Source organism: Plectrocnemia conspersa, unplaced genomic scaffold (genome assembly GCF_051122295.1).
Source record: "Plectrocnemia conspersa isolate PC_06_02 unplaced genomic scaffold, ASM5112229v1 ptg000009l, whole genome shotgun sequence".
NCBI lineage: Eukaryota > Metazoa > Arthropoda > Insecta > Trichoptera > Polycentropodidae > Plectrocnemia > Plectrocnemia conspersa.
Genome location: NW_028277173.1, coordinates 13,140,001 through 13,166,843, shown reverse-complemented (window position 1 = coordinate 13,166,843; position 26,843 = coordinate 13,140,001). Strand labels below are relative to the sequence as shown.

Below are 26,843 nucleotides of genomic sequence, written 5' to 3'. Positions count from 1 at the left end.
ATACTTTGTTTAAATATTCTGATTTTTTAATTTTTATTTACTTAAAATGATATTTTATGTTTATTCATAAAAAAGTTTTTTCTTGAAAAGCATATTTTTATTGATTTTTGCCTAAAGAGATAAAAAAAATCAATTGGGCGACTTTAGTCGATTTCCGCGTTCAAAAGGTTAGTGATATGTCAAGTTTTATGCTATAATTTGATATTACTTTAATTTTTTACGGCTAATTATAAGCATACCATTTTTATTGTCATAAACATTCAATAGCCCGATTTATGATTTAGTTATTTATTAAAGCCTGTATATAATAGTTATAGTATTATATTTTTCCTTTAGTTCAGTATTACAATAAAAACCAAAAACACTTAACAAAGCACCCATAATTTACTATAAAATACTATCTCTATACAGAAAAACATATTTTTAATAATTATAATTATACTCCAGAGCTTAAAAAACAGCTTTAATTAAATTAAAAGTATTTTTTATTGTAAAAGAAAATATGTTGATTATTATTATATACCAAGCAGTTTACGTACATATATGCATATATAATATATTATAAGTAGTTAATCTACATTTTAATTTACAAAAATATTTAAAATTTCACTCACCTTCATACATTTGAGCATACTGCGGAAAACCTGCAGCCCTTAACCACTTGCAAGCTTCTGTAGCTTCGATTTCTGCAAATAAAATAAAACAGATATTTAATAATAAAATAAATAAACTGTGTGTGAAATCGCAATCAGTTTAAGCTCTTAATGCAAATTGTTTTTTGCGAAAAAACATTTTTCAATTGAGAGTACGATTGGAGCATTGTCGCTTTGGCAAATATTGACAAAAACAAAATTTCGTACACATATTATAGGTATGAAACAATTTCATATACAAATAATAGCATGGAACGATATAATAAAATTTAATATATATATAAAAAATATTTATATTTATTAATGGTGAAGCACGAATTTTTTGCAAATATAAAAATAAGTATTTCTTTTATTTTTATTCGTAATTATGAACTGTATTTTAATCAAAAATTATTTTCATTAAATATTTTTTAATGGAATAAACACATTTTACATTTAATACATTTGCTTTAAATAACGTTTAATTGTCTAATTGTTTCAGTAACATTAATGGTTGATTTAACTTTTTTAACTATCATAGAAAAGTTTTTATTTTTTTAGTCAACTTTTAACAGATCTATAAAAAATCTCTTATACGAAAACATATATTGTATATATAAAAAATGTATCAATTGTGTTATACGTTATTTATCTTCTTGATAAGTATGCTACTATTTAAATTTATATAGCCTTAAATTTTGTTCGTAATTACTGAATAATAAAAATAAATATTAAATATTTACACTTAATTATATATCAACTTTCGAGTCCCACCCTGACATTTCTGAAATCGAATCGTCTGCTGAAACGACCATTTATTTTTTAACTTTAACTTTTTTATAAACGTCGCAAAGTTTACGACGCCTTCGATGTTTGAAGCCTTAAAATGTTTAAAGTCACGTCACGTACACATCTTTCAATAAGATCACTTTGCTCTCATCAAAGTTTACGGTATTTTTTTCTTTAGACGTTTTAGATCAGAAGTTGGATGTATGTAAATTCTATCCCCCAAGATTTATAAAAAAAAATAATATTTCGATTTACAATGCACCGTTGTCACTATCATTCAATTAAGGTCCCAGGAACGGCCCTTTGTATGGTATATGGACGAGCGTCAGTCATACAAAGTATATCGTATAATAAAATTTAAAAAAAATCCTTTCATGCCACCAACATTCTAGGATCCCGACATAAAAGCCCTGTAATGAAATTCGACACGTATGCCTTTTTTATCAAATTCGTCAAGGATCGTTACATCAGTTACATAAGCGACCTTTGAAAAACATTTTAACATACAATATTAAAATATGTATTATACAATATATACAAAGTCTAGTTTGATAAAATATATAAGCTCATGTTAAATTTATATAAAGAACTTTGAATCATTCATGTGATTTCAATTAAAAAGTTTTGATTTATCACGCGAAGTACAAATTTCGTTTTATAATTTTTTTAATTTCGAATAATTAGATTTTTTACTGAAAAGCTACATAGACAGCTATTTTTTTTAATTATTTAAAGCGTTTTTATATTTTTAACGCGTTTAAATAAAATGTATAATATAATTGTGAAAAGATAATGTAGTGTGAAAATATTTTCTACTCGCATTCGCAAGCATTTTCGACTGAAAAATGACACATTCAAGCCGTGCAGGTATTGTTTTTGTATGACACAATGATAATATTGATGCTAACATGTCAGATTAGGTTCAATATTGAAATAATATATCTTTTATTCTTGAATTTTTTATATTCTATAAAAAGTAAAGCTTGATTTGTCAAAATAATTTATGATAAATTTATACTATATAATTGTTTTTATTTAAAATCAATTTTGTGACATATTGGCTATAGTGTTAAAGCAATAATATTATATTTTCAAGCTAATTGCTAATTTCAGGTGAATTTAATTTCTCAAATTCGACGAATCCCTTTGTGCATATTTCAGCTACTAGCACAAAGCAACATTCAGGTCAATGTGGGTAGCTTGATTTGATTGAAAATCCACGTATGTGTATGTTTATGACTTGTTTCGATTCAATCAGTGAAAACGATTTTTTTATATTATCCAACAGCACTTCAAATAAGGGTATGTTAGAAATGTTAAATATATTTATTGTGTAAGCAGTTAAAATGCCATAACGATGTGTTATACCCATTAAGGAACCTCAGAAATTCACGTTAACCCCCGTCGCGTTCGAAAAGGGAGAAACAACTAATGATATAATCTCTACATGATAAACTCAGTGTTTTCACTAAATTATTATGAACGACACAAGAGAGCCATTAAACTGGTTTATCCCTACCACGATGCATTTATAATGTATTCAGATTAATATTAATTTCTTTCGAAACAGAGAGAAACTTGAGCCTACGCCTGTGACGTGATTTGTTTTATGGAATTATGTAGAAAAATATTTGTTTATTGTAATTATCTATATTTACATATCATATATTACTATCTAAATGATTTCTTAGGATAGTTGTAGATAAAAGGAAAATTTATTTCCTTTCTGAATAATAATTTAAATAAGGAATAAATACATTTATTAACTCGATTTGAAATATATTTATAGTTTGGAAATATATAAAATATAGAGTCTAGCAAATTAGTAAACATAATATAGATTAAATATGTAATATTTCTAAAAACATTGACCTAAAATATGGTTAATAGCTATTTATAATATAGTTGAACTCGATGGAACAATTATTGGTTAATAGTCGAAAATTTTGATTTTTGATATTGATAATAATTTTGAGCAATAATCTCAATCACGATTTTCTCAAGTAAAAATGGTTGTATAAAATACAATTATATTAAAATAAATAAGGTATACGCTTTTAATTGCATTTATATAATTTATAGTAATATCAAATACTACGACATATATTAGTTATCACCTAATCTGCCCAATAGTATTAACAATTATTTTATGAATTTTCCTCTTCATGTTATAGATGAAGTTTTTGTTGAATACATTCTATATGAGCTGAAATAGCTCATTATTAGACAATTAGGAAAATCCAAGTCAACTGAATCTATGATGTTCGATCAGAATTATAATTATATAATAATCGCAAATTCCGATCTCCCGGACACGATAGAAATTAAAAAGCACCAAAGTCCATATTAAATTCAAACCCAGGATTTTCAGGTCAACAGTCAGCGACTTATACCACTCGTAGATCGCACTGTTAAATCTTTTAAATTGTCTTTAAAATTGTTATTAATAAAAAAAAATCCCCTTCTGTAATCATACAGCAAAAATTAAAAATAAATTTACAATTTTTTTCTTGAATTAAATTACGCTTTTCTCATGAATTCTGCAACGTGCTTTTAACAACAGATTCGCTTTCGCACATATTGTAACCGCAATGTGCTTATTAATCAATCATTAACTGTCGAAACGATGGCATATTGCGGTTCAATTTATCCATGAAATGGTTTCGGTGTGAAATGATTTTCTCGGTCGTTGCCAAGAACGGAGATTTACGTCCTGCACCATCATAATCTCTCGAACCTTCCCGTGGGGCATCGTTCCGTGAAATCATCACATGCTCACATCACGATGATGAAACGTTTGACACACAAATAGCAGGGCTATGTTGAGATGATTTATCGAATCGCGAACAAGACAATTACCTTTGCATTTTCGCGGAAATGAGTGAGATGAAAGCACAATGAGCGGAAGAAAGTAGGCTGCGGTTCGCTAGGATTTAACAAAGAATGCGTATTATGGAATTTATGTAGTGGGATGATAAAATATATGTTGGTATAAACAAGACAACAAAATGCCTAAAAAGGCAAATCGATATATCGACTTGCTGCAATATTTGTCTTGAATTATTTACAAGCGGTATACGAGCAGTCGGTTTTTGTAATATACGTTGCAATAATATACTATTTTAAAATCCATTCTTTAAATAATTTATTTTATACTATCTTTCGTACCTGACTTGCCAGTTCGTCTATAAAATTACGACAAAAATTTGACATGAAAGTGGCATTTATCTTCAAATCAGTTGCAGTCATACGAATCAATTTGTGACTAATTAATTGCAGTGGCGAATGATAGTAGCATGAAGTAAAAATAATAATTTACTAATAAACACATTTTCATATTCGAACTATTTTTAATTGTATTTAATTTCATCAGAAACATATTGTATAGTAAATATCATCAATTAAGCAAAATAAACTAGCCCCAAATAGCATCATATTCATTAGTTGTATATATGTTATTTAAATTATTCTCAGAAAAATAAATACAAATGCTAATAATTTAGTAAGATTGGAAACGAGTTTCTTGAATTCAATGTCAGATAAGTCTCAAACTTTATATCATACTCATTTAAATTAAATTAAAAGCAGCTTTTCCTATGCCACGAAGCGCATAAAAAATTAAACAAAATTTATATTTATTGATATAAAAGTATTGGTCAAAGTGTATTCAAATCGAATTTTGGTCAATAGGAGGGCGCAAAAAACAATTATCACTTCTCAGAAGTCAAAAATTCACGTCAAAAGCAATAAAATCGTGTCAGCGCCGTCGCAGTGGGAACGCTCGGTAACGAGCGTTCCCACTGCGTCGGCGTTGGCACGGTTTTATTGCTGTTGACGTGGATTTTTGACTTCTGAGAAGGGATAATTGTTTTTTGCGCTCTCCTATTGGTCAAAATTCGGTTTAGATGTTCTTCATTTAATTTAACTCATTTGAATACTTTGATCTAATAGTAATCTGAATACTAAATAATATTTATTTTAATATTGCTCAACTTGATAATATATTTTTTAATAAATTAAAAAGCTCACGGCGAACTAAATTTTTAATTTGATTTAATGAAAACAAAAATTTACTTTCCCTGCTTTTCATAAAAGCTTAAGCATTTTAAATGAAAATTCAGCAATTGGGTTGAGAAATTGCAAAGCGTCAAGAGTTATATAATAATAAAAAGAAAAACAGATTGAAATACTCGCAAAATATGATTGAGCGATTTTATAGCATTTGTACTATGGAAATACGTTGCCATAGAAGCATCGAAGCTTTTAGATTTGTTTTCGCTATAAAAGGCGCATTTTAATTTAAAAACCAGTCAACATAATCTGAATTCATTAAAAAAAACTAAAAATAAAAATAAAACAGACTGCTATTCACAGTTATACATAATATATATATATATATTTTTAAAGATTTCCACAAAACGGAGTAGTATCTGATGTAATTATGGTATCAAGAGCGCTGCTACGAAATCGAGTTATTCATCGGCAACATCAAAAGATGGAATTTAAACCGTTTTTAGATTACGATTCGCTTTGAAAATTAACAATTTCTCGTTTGAAAATTGATTATTTTCAATTAGCGCGAACTTTAATCGCCTTCGGACCCCCGTAGAGAGAAATTCATCAAAATTTTAAACGTCAAAAGACAGTTTGTATGTACTGATACGTACAAGCATATGTATAATATAATAGATTAGTTAAGTCTCCAGTTCCTGGGTTCGTTAACGGCGCGGTAAGCGATTGAACTCGGTTTTAACCGGATCGCACAAATCACATATTTCATCATCACATATATGTACATACGAGTAGTAGTACTAGTAGCTCGATCGTTTCACATTATAGGAATCCATTATGGAGCTTAAAATTTATACGTATATATAATAACACATTTAGGGTTCGATTTTAATGAATTTGATATGTTCCTAGATGGAAACGCGATGCCGACAATTGAGCGGTCGCCTATTAAATCGACAAACCGCAAGTTAACCGTGCGATTGAATACTATTCAATGTTCTAATGATGCTCCAAAAAAATATCATATATCATTTTTAATAATAAATTATATGTTATTAGTGTTTGGATTAAAATTTAAAATCACAACTCAGCATTTGTTAAATCTATTTCTCTTTCTTTCACGATAAAAATATTAAGAAGTTATTATAAATACATTAAAAATAATTAAGGTTGTTTCAAAATAAAAACATCCTTATCTTATTATAAAATGTTACTTATATTTAATAAAAAAAATCATGTTTTAACTGAAAAAGAAGGATTATTTTTTTTTAAATTAATATAAATATTTCTCCTCTGACAGGTGAAATAATTAAGCAATTAATGATAAAACTCGTATCGACTTACGCCCCCCGTGAGTACGCTCAATAATGGATTACCCTTCTTGTGCGTGTAATTGATTCATCTCGAAAGGGCCAGGCCCTCCAGCATCCTTCTGGTCAGGTGATACAAAATTGAGGCCCTCACACGTTGACCAGTTTGCCTCTGGATGCTTGATTAATTCGGACACGGCTCTCACGCTCCTGATAATATTTATTGATTGTTAAGAGATTTTTTTTATTCAGTTAAAACATGATAAAAACATAATTTAATATTATAACTGATAATATCTGTCTAATTTGGGATGTTTTAATTAAAAAACTGATTCAAGTGATATTTGAGTTCTATTACTGTTCTTATCATCTTCAAGAATCGTTTATATTAAGCCAAAATTTCCCATTTATTTTTTTATTAGAAATCTGTCACTTTAAAAGTCTGTATTTAATTTTATAAATATTGGTTATAATATGGTTCATCTGTATTTATAAAGTTTGATTAAAAAGCATGATAGTTATCGAGTAAAGTTACCTATTTTTCATATTCAACCATCCAATGCAAAAAAAATGTTCTTTGAATGTTTCCCTCAAAGAATAAACGTTGAAATATGATCCTTTAAATGTGAAACTGGCAATTGACGAATAACTCAAACGTTGACTCTCAAAGTGTTTTTATCTGTGTCAATATTATTTGTTTATGTTATTGAATTTCAAAAGACGCAAAACCATTGGCCAATAAAAATATTTTAATTGTAGTTTAGTTGCATATATGTATATCATATACAATAGAACCTCAGATTGCAATACGAAAATTAAAAAAAAAGATTTGATAAACGAGCAATGTCTTGCAATACGAGCAGTACGCAGTACATCACTTTCTCCTCAAATGATGATTAATCTTACAGTGATGACATATCTTTTGAAAAATAATTGGCCACATTTAGAAAATCTTTACACCAAACCTCTATTTCATAAGTATTTTAGAAAAATCATTTACACATCAAGAACTGCCTCAAGATCATCGATAAAGCACGGGGTGGGGTTATAAAAATAAGTTCTGCTTGGAGAAAACTGTGACGTAACTGCATTGATGAGTTTGCTCACGAACGGAAGCCGGCAATTGTTGATGAAATTCTGTTATTGGGAAAGAACATGGGACTGGATGTGAATGAGGACAAATTGCAAGTGGCATTGGATAGGTTCTTAGTTGTAGTTCCACGAAAGAATGTTTCCGATATGAATAATTAATAAATTTTATTATTTTATATTAAATTTTTGCGTTTTGAAATGATGCAACTTAAGTTTCCATTATTTATTATAGAGAGATTTGCACTGATATACGAGTGTTTTGAAATATGATTAAGTTTCCAGAACAATAGGTTTCAATGTACATTTATTTATGCACTCAATCGAGCACAAAATGCACAATTGACGAACGTTGTGAATATTTTTAATAAAAATATATTTTACTATAAACTAATATTATGTAGCATATGAAAGGTGTGAATTATCTTTATTACTATGATTTTATGAATGTATTTAATTATAGTATAAATTGCGATGAACATTTTATCACAAGTATAACTCGAATCATATATGTGTTATAATTTGCTGTTGGTTATTGTATAACATAATGTGGTATTATGAATTTAACTATTGCATTAATTTAAATGAGTTCTTGGGTGTGAATTACAGTAATTTTTTTTATAGGAAAAAGGAAAATTTTTGTTATTAGAAGTCGCTACAAAAATTGAACTTCGTTTTTTTCAACAGTGGTGCTTTTTTATTTTATAGTAATATAGATAAGGTATTGATTCTACTACACAAAAAAGATAGCTTTTAGCTATTTTGGTATTGCGAATTTTACGTTATAGTTTTCAATCTAAATATTTCACTAATTAAAATGTATGAGACATCAAACAAGATTTTAAAATTTTAATAAAAAAATATTTTCAATATTGGTTTAATTTTATTAATTTATTTATACCTAATAAATCGGCTTATGTATTTACTTTTTAAGAGAATACTTAATAATAAATATATTAGAAAGCTTATTTATTGATCAACACGTATTTTTTACATAAAAAACAATTATTAATCAGTAACATTAAAAGTAATTGGAGAAATACTTACAGGTCACTGAATGAAATTATTAAATAAATAAAAAAATATCTATAAAACGTATCTTGCGCCAATCAAGTAGGAGATTTTATTTTTTATCATAAAGCAGATATTCATGCTTTGTTGGAGATTTGTAACTTAATTTTCCTTGGATGTTTGACCCAATTTTATTATATAATATGTAGACGTGTAATACACCTATACAGGAAGTACAATATAAAAATATATTTTTTGAGCTCTACGAGAGAATCTACATACATACTTAATATTCACCCATAATCGGATTAATAATATATAATATTTAACTGACATCTAGAAGCGGTTTGTAAGCCGCTTTTCTCTGCATACGCGACATTGTTTACAGCCATAACAGAAATTTAACATGGTCGTCGAACAAACGACCGTGTCGAATAAAGCATCATCTAAGAAAGCTGCTAGGTGTTTATCTTAAAGTAAAGCTTCAACAAAAAATATGAATATGTGAGTGTAACTGAGCTTTCACTTATTGTTCCGCATCATCTAAAATCGTTTACGATCCTCGTGATTGAATTGTTAATATAAAGGGAAGAACAAATTTATAGATAGTGAAAGTGAGCTGATTAATTGGGGTTTGATATTTCTAACGCTGTGTAACAAGCGGTTCAAACTTTTAAAACATCTTAATTAAGTAGTGAAAGTTTAGGAAAGTAAGCGCCATAATGTGTCTAATTGGTAGTGGGACATCATTGCGTTAACGATCAAATTTAACCTTAAGACTCTCACGTTTTATCATCGTAAAAAGTTTTCCTTTTCGGTCGCATAAATAATCTTAATAAACTTCAAGTCAAATAAAAATCCATACGGTATGTATTTAATGTGCTTCAGATACTGCTTATTAGGTTAATGTTTTTTTTATTATTATTTATTCCAAGGCGCATGTCCCGAAAGTTATGAAGTAAAGTGCCAAATTAAGTAGTATTACAATTTCAGCTTAATACGAAATGAAGAGCCACGGGTGAACGCACCTAGATGAAATACAACTAAATTGAAATGTCAATAGATAAAAAAGTTATTAAGAAAACAAAGGTCAGAAGCCATTTAAATAACTTTTAACGTCCCGGAACTTTTATTGAATCAAAGTTTACTTAATAATAAAGTACCAGTTCAATACGCGGTTTATTGATACTGTTGAAGTAAAATTTTATGGGAGAACATTTCGATCGGCGAATGACATGGTTCTAAATTTTATTTTTTGCGTTGAAGAGTGATTTTAAAATATAACTATAGATTTTGTGTTTTTTAATGCTTTTAATTAATTTATAATAATCAAAATAAAAGCATCGAAAAATATCTATTATATACCACATAATTATTTTCTCAATTACTAATGACTCAAAGCTAGAATTGAATGAGATATATTTTTTTGGGAATCGATTAAGATGTTTCCTTTTGCTTTTACTCAGAAATGCTTTCATTTTAATGAGAGCATTTTCCCATTGTGTAGCTACTACACTGTAGCAGGTCCTGAAAATAACTATTCCAGAATTTAATATCGTTTATAATAGCATTAATCGAAATAAAAATATATATTAAAATTAATTTAATTTTAAATTTGTTAATATCATGATTGATATAAGATTTTCTACCACGTGAAGCTTTCCTCAAAAGTACATGTATTTTTTATTCCTCCTTACTAACGAGTAAACTTTAACGATTTTATTTATAAAACAATGAAAACAACCATACCTCACTTTAAGGTAATTTTACGGTAAAGCGTTTAGGTTTTTCATTTGCCGTCTGCAAATGGAATGGTTGAGTGATGATGGAAGATAAAAAATAGCAACTGAAAATCGGCATGAAATAGCTATTAGAGCCACATTGACAAATCCAATTAGGTCAAAATCTACCATAAAAACAATAGTAATGTCCACAATGAAATATAATCTTATAAGCTTCTGTAATCCATTTAAATAATTACAACTATACGTTTTTGGGAAAATTAAACACCGCCCTTCAAATGGGCAAGATTGGATTTAGTAAACAAAAACAAGGTTGTTCCTTACAACGACAATGCACAAACACATGTAGCAATGAAGTCAAAACAATTAAAATTATTTATTTGCATGTAATGAAACACTCACTATGTTCTATAGACTTTATTCTCAAAGCATTTTTTTTTAAAAGTAATGTAAGTGAAAATATTATGAGATACAGCTATTACATCGAAGCATCCAACATTTAAGGTAGATTTTTAGAAAAATGGGGATCCTACTAATTGATAAAAATATACATGATTTATAAATATAGGTATGTAAATTAATGTAATATATCTAATAACACACTATATAAAAGAGTATGTTAGTTAAAATTTATATTGTTTTTAGCTTTCATTTACAAAAACGCGTTTTGAAAAATAAAAATTTCCGCTTAGAAGAGTGCCAGTGCCGGAATTGTTTAATATAATTTCTCAACTGGATTCAGAGCCGTTATCTATTATAGAACATCTGACGTGTCACAGACACTAATCTAATAATTATATTAATTATTATATAATCCGGTGTATAAGATCGAATGTTTGAGACAAGGGTTAGTGATGCTTTGTGTTTATCTCGTTTGAAATTATCCACGTTTGCGGAAAATCGGCGTTTTCCTTCGTCCTTCAAAGGTATTGAAAATTCATGATTCCTAATCAAACCCATATCCTCACACGTGAGCGATTATGGTAATACGGTCCAATTTGTGGCGAAACCCTGCCGCATATTTATTGGACGATCAAAAACACACCTCATTCTTGACGATTCTTTAAAGAAAAAAATCAACCGTTAAACCCTTTTAATACACGCTTTCATAACTTATAAAAATAATAATATGGGTATTATTAATGCTGGATTAATTATCTTGATCATTAAGCGTATAATTTAATGATAAAAATAAATTATCTTTTGTATATAGCTTCGCGTTTTATTCCTTCAACACGTAAATAATGCTTTTGGTTGAATTAATTTCATCTGGTAACATGTTCATGTTTTAGATGTTCTGTGCGTGACGTTGCAACATAAAATTAAACAAGAGAGAAATGTTCATTTCTCAAGTAGATTCCTGTCACGATGAGTCACTGTGCCTTTATTTTCACATAAAATAAGGAATTCAAGTCAAATCGCTATAAACCAATAGGTCTATGGTAATATATAAATACGCGAGATAGAATTGTTGCCTTAATTACATTTGTATTCGAACACAGTTTTACTAAAGCAAAATTATTTAGCAGCATATTGCTGTACTAGTCCATGTGAATTCAAATAAGCTTTTGCATTGTCCATTATCATATAAATTGAGTAAATTAAACACATTATGACTAATAATATCTCTCATTGACATTTTCATTTTATGTAGCAAGAATTGATTGTTTCGTAAACAATTAATTGCATATACCTATATACATATTTAATTATAATTAAATAAAATATTGTATACAAAAAAAAATTATGTTACTGGGTCTATGCGGTCAGATACATTCCCTTTCACTCGCTCGCGTGGTAAGTGACGAGAGTAAGTGAGAAGAAGTGGGCGTGCGGAACGCATGTAACGCACGCCATATCTCTCATTCACTCTTATCATTTAACACGCAAGCGAGCGAAAGGGAATGTATCTCACCGTACGCGCCTGCTCTATACTATATACTTGCAATTTAAATAAGCACATTACGATATAATAGTATTTAAAAATAATTACTTTGATCTATAAATTAGAGGCAGTTTTTAGTAAGACATACAAAAAATAATTTTGAAAATTACAGTACATGGCATGCAATAGATTTATGAGAAAACGTTGAAGAAATTCATCAAACGAATAACCCTTCTATTCCATAATTGGATTGGCCAAGAGAGAAGATAGTTTAGAGATAAAAATACGAACTAAGCCTAAATAAACTGCAAAATGTCGTGAGAATAAATAACAAAGATGACAAAGAATAATATAAGTGATCCATTTTTAATTTAAAAAAATATTTGTGGTTAAATAATATTATTGGTGAACGTCGATGTTAAATTGATACTGGCGATTAAGGGTTTAAGGGATGATAGATTGTGGGTTGAGACGGTCGCTTTGAATATTCCATCACAAAGGGTTGTCAGAATTAGATCATGTAGGTCACTCCCTTCGCATCCAGGATTATTGATACGTCACGTACATAATTTTATTATGTAACGAAAATGCTCTTAATAATATTAACTACGTTCAGTTTTAAAAACGTATATAAAAAAGCAATTATGTAAAGTGTTTTTAGTTATTGGCGTACCGGGGATTTGAACTTGTCTTTGAACCTCCATTTTTCTTGTAACTCACTTTTAAAAGCCCATTGTTAAACAACACAAAGGAAGTGGAGCGTGCCTAGATTTCCCACGTTTTCAATTATGCATTGTGTTGCATCGAAACGTTAAATTTACGATGGATTTAGAGCATTTAACAGCGTCTTGATGCTTTTGAAAAACACTTAGAAATCAATGACGAGAAAATATTCATGCGGTTTACGAGCATGGAAGGATTAAAAAATATACGCTCTTGATTTATTGACTGAGTTGTAAGAACCAGCTGTGTTTAGATTTTGTTCATGGAATATATTTTCGCTGTGTTCTTAAAAAAGTAAATACATTATTAAAATAAATATTAGTCCATAAATTCGTTGATTATATTATTATCTGTATAATATCGTACGCCTTAATTTAACCAACGATGCAAATTACTAAAAATTGTTGTTTAAAACGCAAAATGCGACATAGATATTTAGCGTTATAATTATTCGTGCATGTTGAAAGCTTGTCCTGCGGAAAGCCTCAGCCGGAAGTGGACCGGAAACAAAACGTGCGCTAGACCGTTTCCGTTCTGCTCCTGCTTTTAAAATGTCAACCAAAATTTCGTCGTTTTGGAAAAATCAATACGCACTCGATGTGCATATATAAAAATGTATATAGTTTTATTTGCTAAGTAACTGAAAGTCGCGAGCGGAATTAGATTTTTTCCACGAGCTTAAATGAAAACTCATGACGTCAATGAGAACGCGTCATATCAATTTTATCCCCTATTATTGATCCGAGTCGTTTTTATATTATGAGTTTACGAGTAATATTAAAAGTTATATTAATCGATTTGTGATTAGCTTCACATCATGTAAAATATATTTATTTTTAGGGAAGCTCATTATATCGACTAACTAGCTCAATGATTGTCAATTAATTATACATAAATGACTGTAGACTTGTCATTGTTTACCTTTCACATTATTTTTAATAAGTCCATGAGCAAACCAGTGAAATAATTTTTAAGTGTTGTTAAAATTTTCAGGGTTTAAAAATTTTCATGCGAAACTTTTTTAATAATATTTAAAATTTTTGAGATTTAAGATTTTCATTGCATATTTAATATGATGGTGGAAGTGTGATACTATTAAGTAATTTTCAGCAAAAAGTAAATTTAGTCAATTTATATTTAGGATTTTTTATATACATATGTACATGTATAATATTAATAGATCAATCATCTTTATAATGTATAACAAAGACCACATCAATATATTTTTTATAGCAAATTACTATTATGAATCACCATAAAAATATACCAATTCATTAACGCAAATTTACATATTGTTCTAAATATAAATATGTATAATAAACTGTTGAGTAATAATATCTTCCGATAACTATCATATTTCATATAGTATCATTATTATAATGGATTGCTTTTGGTGTGAATAAACCAATCGCTGTATAAACCAGTATATTTTTTTATTATACAAGAACAATAACATTACCATATACGAAATAGTTTTCGTAACCGGCATGTTTTTATCGTAGTGTCTATCCTTCAACACTTTGTTATTTTTGGATACTTTGCTTATGATATTGTAGCGTGAAAGTAGCATTTATATATCATGATCAATTCACATTGAGCGACTTCTCTTGTGACTTTTATTTATTGTCATGGCGAAAGCATAACTAATTAGGAATTAAAGCCCCTTGAAGCAAAAAGGAAAATTGCCAAATCAATAGGAAGCAATTAGGTTCTGGAAATAGACATTCTCAATCGTTGGCTCTAACACATTTATTCATTGTTTACATAAATAACCGCATTCTATTGCATTTGGTAGATCTGAATTACTTTGTATAATAAGGGCATAAACATGATAGTTTGTTTATTCTATAAATTAAGGAAATGTAGGTACTCAAGGTTAGTAGATTTATCGAATTTTGCATTGATTAGCATAAGTTAACCAGATTTTTCTAGCTACATATTAGTTATTGGCACTTGAATAGATATTTTAATTATGTTTCTAAAATAAAAAGTTCTATAAAAGATATGCTATCAAGTGTTTCTCTTAACGGAATGAGAAATTCTGAGGACAAATCAACAAATTTAAAATATATTTTTTATGCAATAGTTGTGAAAACAGAGTTTACATTGATCCCGTTATTTCTATTATAATCAACATTATTATTAGAGGCTTCAAACCTGCGAAACTGGGACAAATGTGTCCATTATGATAAAGGTTACTGTGGCGTAGAGGAGCAAACTTTCGTCGTAATGGGATTTCTCTACGAAGTAATGTTTGTTATGAATAATATGTAATACCCATACACACTCAGTTATAGTAAATTATATATGTACCATATGTACGAATTTATTATTTAGTCGGCAAGTATTCAGAGAGTTTCTCTATCTCTGATTTATTATAATTACATAGTCATGTGGACGTAAATCTATATTGTTATTTACAGTTATGATAACAATATTTAATGAAAATATATCGAATGCATATAATAAATTAAAACCACATTTTTAATTTGCATCCGCAAACTTTTCGACCTTCTATAAAACATCCCTTTTATTCAGCCGGAAAGCCTACATTTCGACGCCCTGGTAAACGAATCGCAATGTAGACTTTAATACTTATGTTGTACTATATTTTTAATGCATATTTACCAAAGAATTTCTTCGGCATTTTCGCGTAAAATCGCATACGTGTCATGGCATAAATTTGCACAATAGGGTTGATCTGGATGCCACGTGTTCCAGCTCAAAACTGATTTTATTAGTTAGCTTGATACAACACTACCATATTTATTCCGGGGATTGTAGACTTTTCTATACAAATATTGATAATACATAGGTGTATCAAATACATAATCAGTCCAAAAAAGATGAAATATATTATAGAATTTAAATAAGTTTTTTTGAGCTTCTAGTCGGCGAGCGGGTTAACGAGTGCGGGTGGAGCTGGGGAAATTTTCCAAAAATAGAGAACCCACCGTGAAACATTCTCAGGATCCATTACTAGTATGTCGATTAATAACTCGAGCATGCCGATGTTGGACTGAAATGTTAGGCATCAATCTGCGTTTGGTTATTTTTTATTTGCTTTTTCTTTCGCTATGCAATTCAATGGAAACGCGCACGTGGAGGCGAGTTAAAATAACCGAAGAATGTAAGCCTCGTGTTTTCATTCACGATTTTTACGACGCTCTTTCGAGGGGAAAATTCGATCGTTGTCGGGCGGAAATTCGTTGGATTGAATTGATACATAAATCTGAATTGGTGACAGGTGAAATTTTGGAAGCGCAATAATTCAATAGGGTTTTAAATGTGTTATGTCATTCTTTGTAATCTGGACTTCGCAATTTTTAGAACAAAAAATATAAAACTGCTTAAAAATTATATGGCTTATTAGTATTTTTAGTCAACATTCTAAAATATTTTTTTTTAATTTAAAATAAAATTTAATTTTTAATTTATTGTCTTTTTTAGAAGTAGAAAGATATATAAATCAGAAAGCTCTGTTTTATGGATATTCGACAATGCACCAGAGCATCTGCATTTAGAACATCCAACTGTGAAGATAGCGTTTCTTCCATATGATACATCAATAAAAATTCAACCATTAGATCAAAGCATAATTGCTAATTTTAGAAACATAGCATTTCGAGTACCTATAAAGGTATTGTGGATAAATTAAAAAATGAGGCATTAACACAAACTGACCTTTAAAAAAAATGATCTATTTTGGACTGTTTCATCCGCTATTATCACTGAAAAAATACCACAAACTTTAAGTTCTTGCTGGAAAGCAGTACTGCCTGGATGTTTATAGTGAGTGAAACCATTAAAGAAACAAAAATATCATCAGAAATCATTTCTTTAGCGAATGTAATTAATTGCCTAAACGATATCGATGAACCACTTAATTATTAATATAACTTTAGTTATCGCCGATTTTTCAGAAAATTGAAAATTATGTTATTTTTAATGACTCACATTCTGACGTGAGCTAAAGAATTATATGTCCGGGTATCATTAACTGTATAAAAATGATTTCATCGAAATAAGTATAGTAACACAGTAAAATATAATGTGAATAATATCATGAAATTGTAAACAAAATAACAGTGTGTGCATTTAAGTAAAAAATCGAAAACAACTCAAATATCTACCACAATATCACATTGTTTTGCAGCTTTCTAATTTGAGTAATATCGGATTCTCTGCACATCTCAGACACACATGGACGAGTCGGAACGTACAGGCCGGTAATATCCGAAAGCGAGAATTTCAGAGGTAAACACAGTAATTACACATTCCTGAAACACGTGCCGAGCTTTGACCGCCCATAATGTGACGCTTTATTGAGACTGATTTTACCACCGCCGCCACCGCTTTGTACTGTTTACGATTCACTTTCAACAGTATAAATTATATGGATGTATATATGCACTGGTCAGTTGAACAAAAGCTCCCGAGATTACAACCCACTTTCGTTCCGGAGAAAAAACCGCACCGAGAAAGCCCTTTGTCTGAGAGCTTTTATTCCTGAAGGACACGCGTCTGTGTCTTCGTGTTCTTGCCCGGGTTGAAAGGCTGTTTTGACTAAATTATTACCCATAAAAATACCGACATATCATTCTTGCGCTCTAAAAAAAGTGCTGCTATAAAGAACGCATAAACGTATTGCGTGCTTTACGTGTACGGTGATGTACACACACAAAAATAAACAATAACAACCTGCCTATCGTCTCTCGGAGATCGTAAAGATGCTGGGTAAGTACAAAGGGTCGTAATCGAATCTAAATATGGCACCATGTGCACTTTACTGGCGGAGATATGGTCGAAATGCGCATCTATGCTGTTTATTCTGTGTAATATGAGTGTCTCTTAGAATAAATATGCGAAATAAAATTGTATAGCTAGAGATAAAAACAACAATAGTATGCTTGTAATCTCAGCTCTTGTCTTTTTATTCTAAAAATTGTATAACTGAGAAAACAGTGTATTTAGATTTTATTTTTAAATTTTAACAATTTGAAATTTGCAATGCAAAAAAATGATAAAAATTTGATAAAAATTCTGCCATCGTAAATTTTGGGGCACAGTTAGAGATTGCAATAATACCTGAATTTAGAATACTGATATTATTATTTTCATTTTAATTAATTAACCGAAAAAATAACATGATTCATCATGTTTATTGATTAACAATACCAAAGCATTCGAATATCCCTGCAACTATTGTTTTGATATATTTGATATTTTAATTAAAATACTGTTATCAATTAAAAAAAAATATTTTCGGAAATTTGGACGCCAAATCTTACTTCCTTTGGAACAATAAATATAAGACAACACAGTCTTTGACAAAATATTGTCTTTGATCTGCAGCTCCTAGCTGTCTCCTATTTTTTTATATCAGGGGCAAGAGCACCACTTTATTCCAATAACATATATTACCCAATGCGTTATAACTTGGAAAATCTGTACCAACTGAGTAAGTCAAACATATATAATGAATACATACAAAGTAAATATCAACCAACAGATAAAAAGTTTGGAAATCGGTGACATCTATATTAATAATTATAAATTATTATGCGTTATATAATTTAAAACCAATATACTATGCCACTGCAGCTGGGGTAGGTTTATTTATTATTAGCGCATTTTTTTAAAATAAAAATTCGAGTGTCGCTGCCGGGGCTCGAATCCGCAACCTTAGAGTTACTAGTCTGAGACGTTACGGATTACGCTATTTCGTCATATGATTGATGATTGCGATATTTTTGTGATTGAAATGTGAGTAATTTATAATATTTTTTTTAATTATTGCACATCAAATATTAATTTTTAGAATATCGCAATATTATTTATTTAAAAAAATATTTCTACTCATGTTAAACGTAACATTAATTAAATTTTACTTATAATTGCTTATGTAAATATTATAGAATAAAAAATAAGTATATACAAAGTAACCCTTTTAGTCCCAGACAATTTAGCCTAATATATGCGTATTTTTTTATGTACTATCAATTATGTGAGATAATAAAAAGCAATAGTATTTAATAATTACAAAAAAATAGAAATAAATATTTTTCATACTTATTTAATTAAAAAAATAAATATAAATCAAGTTTGATTTAAAAAACATCCGTCACCACATTTTAATTATTACTTATTCCTATTTTAACCTATCTTAAATTGGTAACAAAAAAAGTAACATTGCATTATTTACCAATGAAAATGTTTTTTTAATAATAATAAAAACATACATTTCGCGCAATTTTTTTATTTAAATATAATTATTAAGACTTAGTTATTGTTAATACTTAGCACCAATGTTTTGTGAAGAATGGAGTTGAAAATATGTATGCAATATCTGCTTTTATTAAAACTTCGCTAGCCATCCCTATCATAAAAAGATATATTAATTATAAAACTATATAGCGCGGTCATTTCTCTGTAACATAATTACTGGGAGCTGTTTAGGTACCGTTACATTAGAGTAAAATAAAGGTAATGTATTCCTTACATATTAACATGGCACGCATATATAAAAATACAAAAATATCGAACACGTTAAATTAAATTTAAATTTTTTTTGCCAAAGTATCAGCTATTTTGGATTAGAAGGTATAATTTTATTCTACTTTGCTACCATGATAAAACTACTAGCAATGGAGATATCGTTTTTAATAAATAAATGTTACGGATTTCAAAAAATAACAGTGTAACAATGGTAGTACCAAAGATAATTTTTTGCTTAAATACCGGTATTACAGATATCGGTACTACTGGTATTGCAATCCACATGCACAATCGGAATATGGAGTCATATGAAGATCTGCAACACAGATTAAAAAAAAAAATACTCAAGTTTCAGCGGCTAAAGCAAGACTGGTTATTAAAACTATATATAGAATAAAAAATATATATTTGATCGCAAATATTTAAAAATGCAATTTAAAAGTAATGTGTTTTATAATTAAATATTTAGTAACATTAGTATTTTTTCGTAATAAGATTTAAAAAATAATATAATTAGTAAGTTTGAAATAAACTTTAATTTAAGTTAGGTTGTGCATCTTACGGTTATCCTTGTCAATATGTAGAAGTTAGTTGATGTTCTATTATATTAACATTATATGTATTTTGGATCACTTACCTGTAAAAAGAAAAAAATATACATTTTATTAAAAATATATTTAATTAACACAAAAAATAATACATGTATATGTTTATCTCTATATAATAAATATTCATATGTGTTCGAGTAAATTATTACATACATTTATTTACTTTTTGGTTTATGTATGTATTTATTCATATCAAAATTGCATGGTAATACTGTTATGAATAAATTGCTGATATAAAGATCACCACTTTTATATTATATAATGTAACATCATACAATAAAAACACTTCAAATGGATTTAAAGATATTGTTTTTCGTTTGACGGAATATGATACATTCTTATCAAACAATTAGTTCAGCTCAACTGAATTTTTTTATTGTTAGTACATAATGGAAGGCAATATATTGCTTCGTATAAAAATAATATAAAATTGAAATGTCTTAAAAGCTTAAGCCGGCTATTGGGAGGTCTAAGATCAAGCATACACATCCATATTGCAGCATAATGACGATGCATCATGAAAAGCAGTTCCCACAGCTCTCGTTCTTTGGTCACGATGACAGATAGCTCCTAGCAGATGGACACGGTGACTGACAAGGTGACTGATGTCGACAGAAGCTTTGGCCCTAGGGCTGAGATAAGGCCGGCTAATGCACGAGAAAGGTCTACGATTATAATACAAAAGGATCACGGAGAAGATGTATAACGTATAACCATGTTTTAATAAAGATCGGATTTCATTAAATTGCTTAATTGAGTTTTTTTGACGTTCATATAAATATGTAAGTTAGGTTTATATTTGACCAACATGAATATCCATATTTTTGTAGGTCATTCATATACAACGTGAATAAGTTTTTTACTCCCAGAGTTCGTTCACTAACAGCCCAAAAGCTCCGTTAAAAGGGATTAATTTATTATTTACGACGCAGCTTCCTGAAGCTTTGAACTTTACGTCAGAGTTTCAACTCGGAGAGATAAACTGCTCGCGCGCAGATACGCTCAGGCAAAACATAATTAATCATAATATCACATCTCGAATGTAAACATGAATTAAGTAAAAAATCTAGAAGCTATCAATTTTATCACTTATTATTTATCATTATCGTCATTATAATAGGTTCGATCTTGTTCACGATAGAGTTCGACGATCGATCAATGTGTGATGTTAGTATATTATATAATAATAAGTAGAACTATTATTTATTAATATTTAACAGGTACATAAACTACGTGTATGGAATATGATACCAGTAAATATCTCATGGGAAATATACTAGATGCGAGCACGAACTTAAACCGATAGCCTAATTTAATTTAATCCTTTGAGTTGCTCGATTAACCGAGCGTGTACACATTCATATGCATTACTATTTATATTTCTATATATATTAAACTAATTTGATTTTTTAATTAATTTTTAATAATAATAATAATAATAAAGTGCTTTCAACTGATGTGAATTGTAAAAACGTTTCTAAGCTTTGATCAAAAATCAAACATTGCTAATAAATCAAACTCCAAGCCCCATAGAGATTGATAATCTTAGCTTATCAATAAGATAAAAGCGTTGAACAATTTTGAAGTTGTCAACGGAATGATTACGTATCCCAAAATATTATGACATCGCCAAATCAGATCATTGAAAATATCGCAACTATTATTTTTAGTCTTTTCGTTCATGTTTTGTTAGATACTACATACCATAAATTTTATTTTTATAAAATATTTTTCCATACAAATATATGGAAATATTAAAAACATATTTATTAAATATGTTTGATTGTAATATATATATATTATAAATAAAATTGAAAAACCATCATCGAATACCGACAAAAGTCAATATTCTACTAATGACTCCTCCGACGGCAGAGCAGGTTTTCCAAAGGATCAATTTTCCAGCTGACGTTCTTAGAAACGACACTGTTCATTTAATCAAGTACGACATCATAGTTAACGACGAGCGTTTATTTTAAAGGGCTCAACCGCCCTATAATTACAGTCTCACCCGAGAGCACACCTGTCTCAAAACAGATACAATCATTATTTTAATTAAATAGACAACGATCTAATGCGATTTGCTCTCGGGGATAAATAACGACGTGCGCCGGAAATCACACGGGTTTCTAAACAGTTAAGACAAACCACACCGTCGAATGCGTACGTAATATTACGTAAAACGAGACAAGGCGCTGCACTGGGCACTTTGCTGAGAATAACCGGTTGACACCGTGGTAACTCCACAAATCGGACATCCATCACACAGATATGTACAAATTACAGGTCGTTAATCATGTGCTTGGTGTAATGCAACCAGTATTACATTGTGCAACTTTAGAGGTGGCAAGATTGGAATATCAAGGGCGTAGGACTTGTGTTGATAATAATTGTGAGAGTTACAAATAGTGGCGAATTTGGATTGCGGCTAAAGTTTAATCAAATTTAATCCTATTACAGTTTGTGATTTGGTTGCAATAGAGTGTGCTTCTTGTTAACAATTTAGTTGTGGTAGGTTTAATTATTATCGCAATAATTGGTGGAGCTCAATTTAATTAATATCGCAAATAAATTATTGGCGTTCGATTTAATTAATGTTCATTGTATGTTATTTTATTGTATAAAATACAATCAGCAGCAAATATAAATAAGTTTTATTCATATATTTAATGCAATATTGATGCAATACTGTTATAATAAAATTATCTAACCCATGCACAGACTAACATATTTTAATTACCTGACTAAATATATAGATATTATTATTTATTATTTATTTAGTTAAAAATAAATATGTAATTGTAAAAAAAAATATTTTTGAAATATGTTATAATAAAACTTAAACCCAAATTACTGTCATATTTTAATACTAAAAATTAAGAAAAATGAACTTTTCTAGCTTTTACGATGTTCATGTGCAAAATGTTAATATACTAATATAAGTTTAGCCGTATTTTATGACCTTGAAAAACTTTGAATAACGTCTACTAAAAAATATGTTATTGTATACAGGTAACTTGATATGAATTTTACACTAGAAAGCTTTAAATAAAGAGCTTTTTATTTATTTTTTAATTATGTCATCCTAAAATATATGCAATGTGTACGATATAGCTGCTGAGATTTGAGAGATTAAATGCTTTTTCTTCCTTAGATCTTTGAAAGCATACAAGATAAGTTCAATGACATATGTAATATTACGTTATAACCTGAGAAGCGTAAGCCGAATGCGTTACAACGGGGTAAATCTGTACTAAATGAGTTAATCAAAATCAATCAGACATAATAAATTCCTATAATCAGGGCTTTTTTAACATAAATGTTGCCAGAACTCACTTTTTGTCAAGTATTTTACTAAAGAAAAGTATATAAAGTATTATTTCTCAACAAAACGCGTAAAAAATTAAACAAAATTATTTATTTAAAAATTGACTGATATGAGAGTATTAGTAAAAGTGTATTTAAATCGTATTATGATCAATAAGAGGGCGCAAAAACAATTATCACTTCTCAGAAGTGAAAAATTCATGTCAAAATCAATAAATCGTGACGGCGACGGAAAAAACGGAATGCTTCTTATGACTGTTCACAATATTTTTAAAACCTCCCTTCCGTTGACCTTTACTTTTTATAACATATTTTTATATGCTGCACAGAAAATAACTAAAATAAGTAAGTTTTTGACTGAAAAAGATAAAAATTTACCAAAATTTTACAATAACAACGAATATAAAATACTCGTATGTAGCTGATTTAATAAATTCAACTTTTTGTAAAAGTATATCTTTAAATAAATATGGCAAAATTATTGCTTCAAGTTTTTTTGATGATTTAAATACTAGTGTTATAAATTTAGCTTATTTAAGATTAAGGTGTAAAGCTTTATTTTGTGCCTTAAGCACATCAAAAAATACATAATGTCAGTATCTTTCAATTCAAAATACTACTAGAAATTCAATTCTACATTGAGTTGCTAGTAGTATTATTACAATGTATTGGATACAAATACTCATGCAACTCTTCGATCAGCGTTTTAAATAGCATAAAAGTTGGCAAAAATCGTATATAAACTACACCATTTTAATCAGAAAAATAGTTTACATGTATAATCTAATTCACATTTTTCAGTACTCTTACTATTAGCCTTTACTTAAATTCACTACAATAGCAGTGAATTCAAGTAAATCATACAGTTTATTGCCTTTGAATAAAATATTATAATTATGGAATTTGTCAATTTAAGTTTAAGTCTGTTTAAAACAATCCATTTTGAGATTTTTTTCCAAGATTGTACTAATATTAAATTGCTATCTTGTATCTATATTAATATAATATAAAGTCGATACATGCTTTTGCGAATTATTTAATATATAGATTATATTGTTATGTGTATAAACCTTTTTCCTCAATGTAAACAATCATAAATATCGTTTCGCCGTTATGGTAATCGTGATACATTTAATAAACGAAATTGCATCATAAACTACAACCTATCCTAAAGCGTTAACTATAAACGACCCCCTTTTAAAGTAAACTCAGCTGACAGGAATACGGCGCTAGTCAGCGCTAAACAATACGACGTCGTGAGTGCATAATACAATTCTGAAAATGTCATATCATATCTCATAGCACAGAATTGAGCAGCAGAAAGCGCTCAACGGCTGTTTTATTACATGAACACACCGCGTAGGTATAATGTGATAAAATATACGCTAAAGCTTTTACATGATGAAAAAGCCATTTCATAAATAGTCACGTGTCGGAAAAGTGGACTTTTTGTTCTGAGTGAAAGGAAATGAAATTACCGTTCGCCTATTTCCTTTTCAGCAATCGGAGACCAAATACAAAACCCTCGGGTCCCGAGATGTGCTCTGTCCGGCGGACCGCAGAACTTAGGGATTTGCTCGTTTTATGTTTTATTGTATAGATTCGCACTCAATACTTGTCCCCGATAAATTATGTGTTCACTGAGAAACTTCATATGAAGTTTATGTATAGATAAAGACATTTTTAATGAGTATCTATACTATCATAGTGCTTATGAAACTTTTTTTTATTATTATTTATTTGGTTAAAAAATAAGTAATTCATTTTTTTATGTTTAACTCTCTAGTGGCTTATCAATTATATTATTAACATTAACTTATGGAAATTCAACTTGCAATCTGAGACGATGCACTCACAACACTCAAAGCAAACATCATTGATATGTGTTGAGTGACACACATAGTCTTTATAAATGATGCTATTTTTAACAAGTAAACAAGTAAAATACTGTTTTTTAACTAGTCATTGCCTAATTAAAAATATACAAACGTAATAGAATAGTAAGTATCAGTAGTTTTGCTTAAACTGAAGAACGCTATAAATATTTACAGCGTTGAAATAGTAGGGAAATAAACGGTAAATTATTAGGAATAAGATTTAGTAAAATACATTTAAAATGTTTTTATTATTAGATGCAAGTATCTATCTAATGTTAATAATGTAACAAATAAAACAGCAAACAATGACAAAAGTACAGAATAAAAAAAATGAAATCAAATAAACTATAAATTCGGTCCAAATATTAAAACAGTTAAAGAAGAAATTCGCTTATTAAATTATTCATCAACATCAAATGTCACTCCTCAGACAATTTATGAAGGTGATTAAAGAATATGCAATCATTGTGACAGCTTTTTAAATAGTCGTTATCTAAGACTATATTTCTCTAAATTCGGTTTTAGCCGAAAATGAAAAAGAAATTCGGTCTGTGTATAAAAAATAATAAAGTGTGATAAGTTAGTGCTTAATTCATTACAATCAAAATTTCAAAACACCTCACGTGCATTCAATCCTGAACGACCGGAAACCGAAAATTATTTCGAAAGCTGATAGGCGTATAAGTTTCTTGAAGCGATTTACTATTTATGGTTGACCTTTACGCGCAAAGACACACGCCTAAACTTGCCTTCCTAGTCTTATGTAACGCGATTTCGTCCACATTATATCCATGACGATTATTGTTAATTGTCAATCTGTCGATTCTGCTCTATATGGAGTGAAAGTGCGAGGTTAGTTTATAGTTTTTTTCGTCACATTGTAAATAGGACCTTTACCACGCCGATTCGACGGACGCTAGTCTACACAGAATGTCTAGATGTCTACTGTTGTGTTTCCAAATATGGAGCTTCCTCGTCACGTTCCCATCGGCCATGAGCTTCGTGTTATATTAATCTCAATAATCGTATTTTGAGTTAGGAACGTTCGTCATCAGGCACAATGGAAATCTGGCTGAACCATCGCCTAGTCACTGATGTCCATTGTGATCCATTTGAGAAAATGAAGACATCATTAAAATGTATACGCACTTTAATATAAGTGTTCTATGAATGATTTTTAATCGCGATTAAATCTTTTTTGCTATTGTAATTCTTTTTAATTTCGAAAGTTATTTCCAAACTGAGGGCGCGAAAAGTTTAGCTTTTAATTCAGTATTTTAAATTCATTCCTACTATTTTGAAAGGAATGGATAATTATTTGATTAATTAAAAAATAAAATG

The 26,843-nt window shown here is 29.1% G+C and overlaps 1 protein-coding gene and 1 long non-coding RNA gene across 5 annotated transcripts in view; both read right to left on the bottom strand.

Moving 5' to 3' along the window:
• Positions 1 to 26,843, bottom strand: part of cv-c (RhoGTPase activating protein) — a 257,468-nt gene that overhangs the window by 60,746 nt on the left and 169,879 nt on the right. For all 4 annotated transcript variants that reach the window (XM_088193450.1, XM_088193453.1, XM_088193452.1 and 1 more), the window contains one exon: positions 615 to 686. In XM_088193450.1, the coding sequence (XP_088049576.1) occupies positions 615 to 686 (72 nt within the window). The remainder of the gene's footprint in view (positions 1 to 614; positions 687 to 26,843) is intronic.
• LOC148231950 (uncharacterized) overlaps positions 24,587 to 26,843 on the bottom strand; it is a 9,043-nt gene continuing 6,786 nt past the window's right edge. Inside the window, exon 2 of the long non-coding RNA XR_015810738.1 lies at positions 24,587 to 26,843. This exon is cut by the window's right edge and continues 2,847 nt beyond it. This is a non-coding gene — a long non-coding RNA (uncharacterized LOC148231950).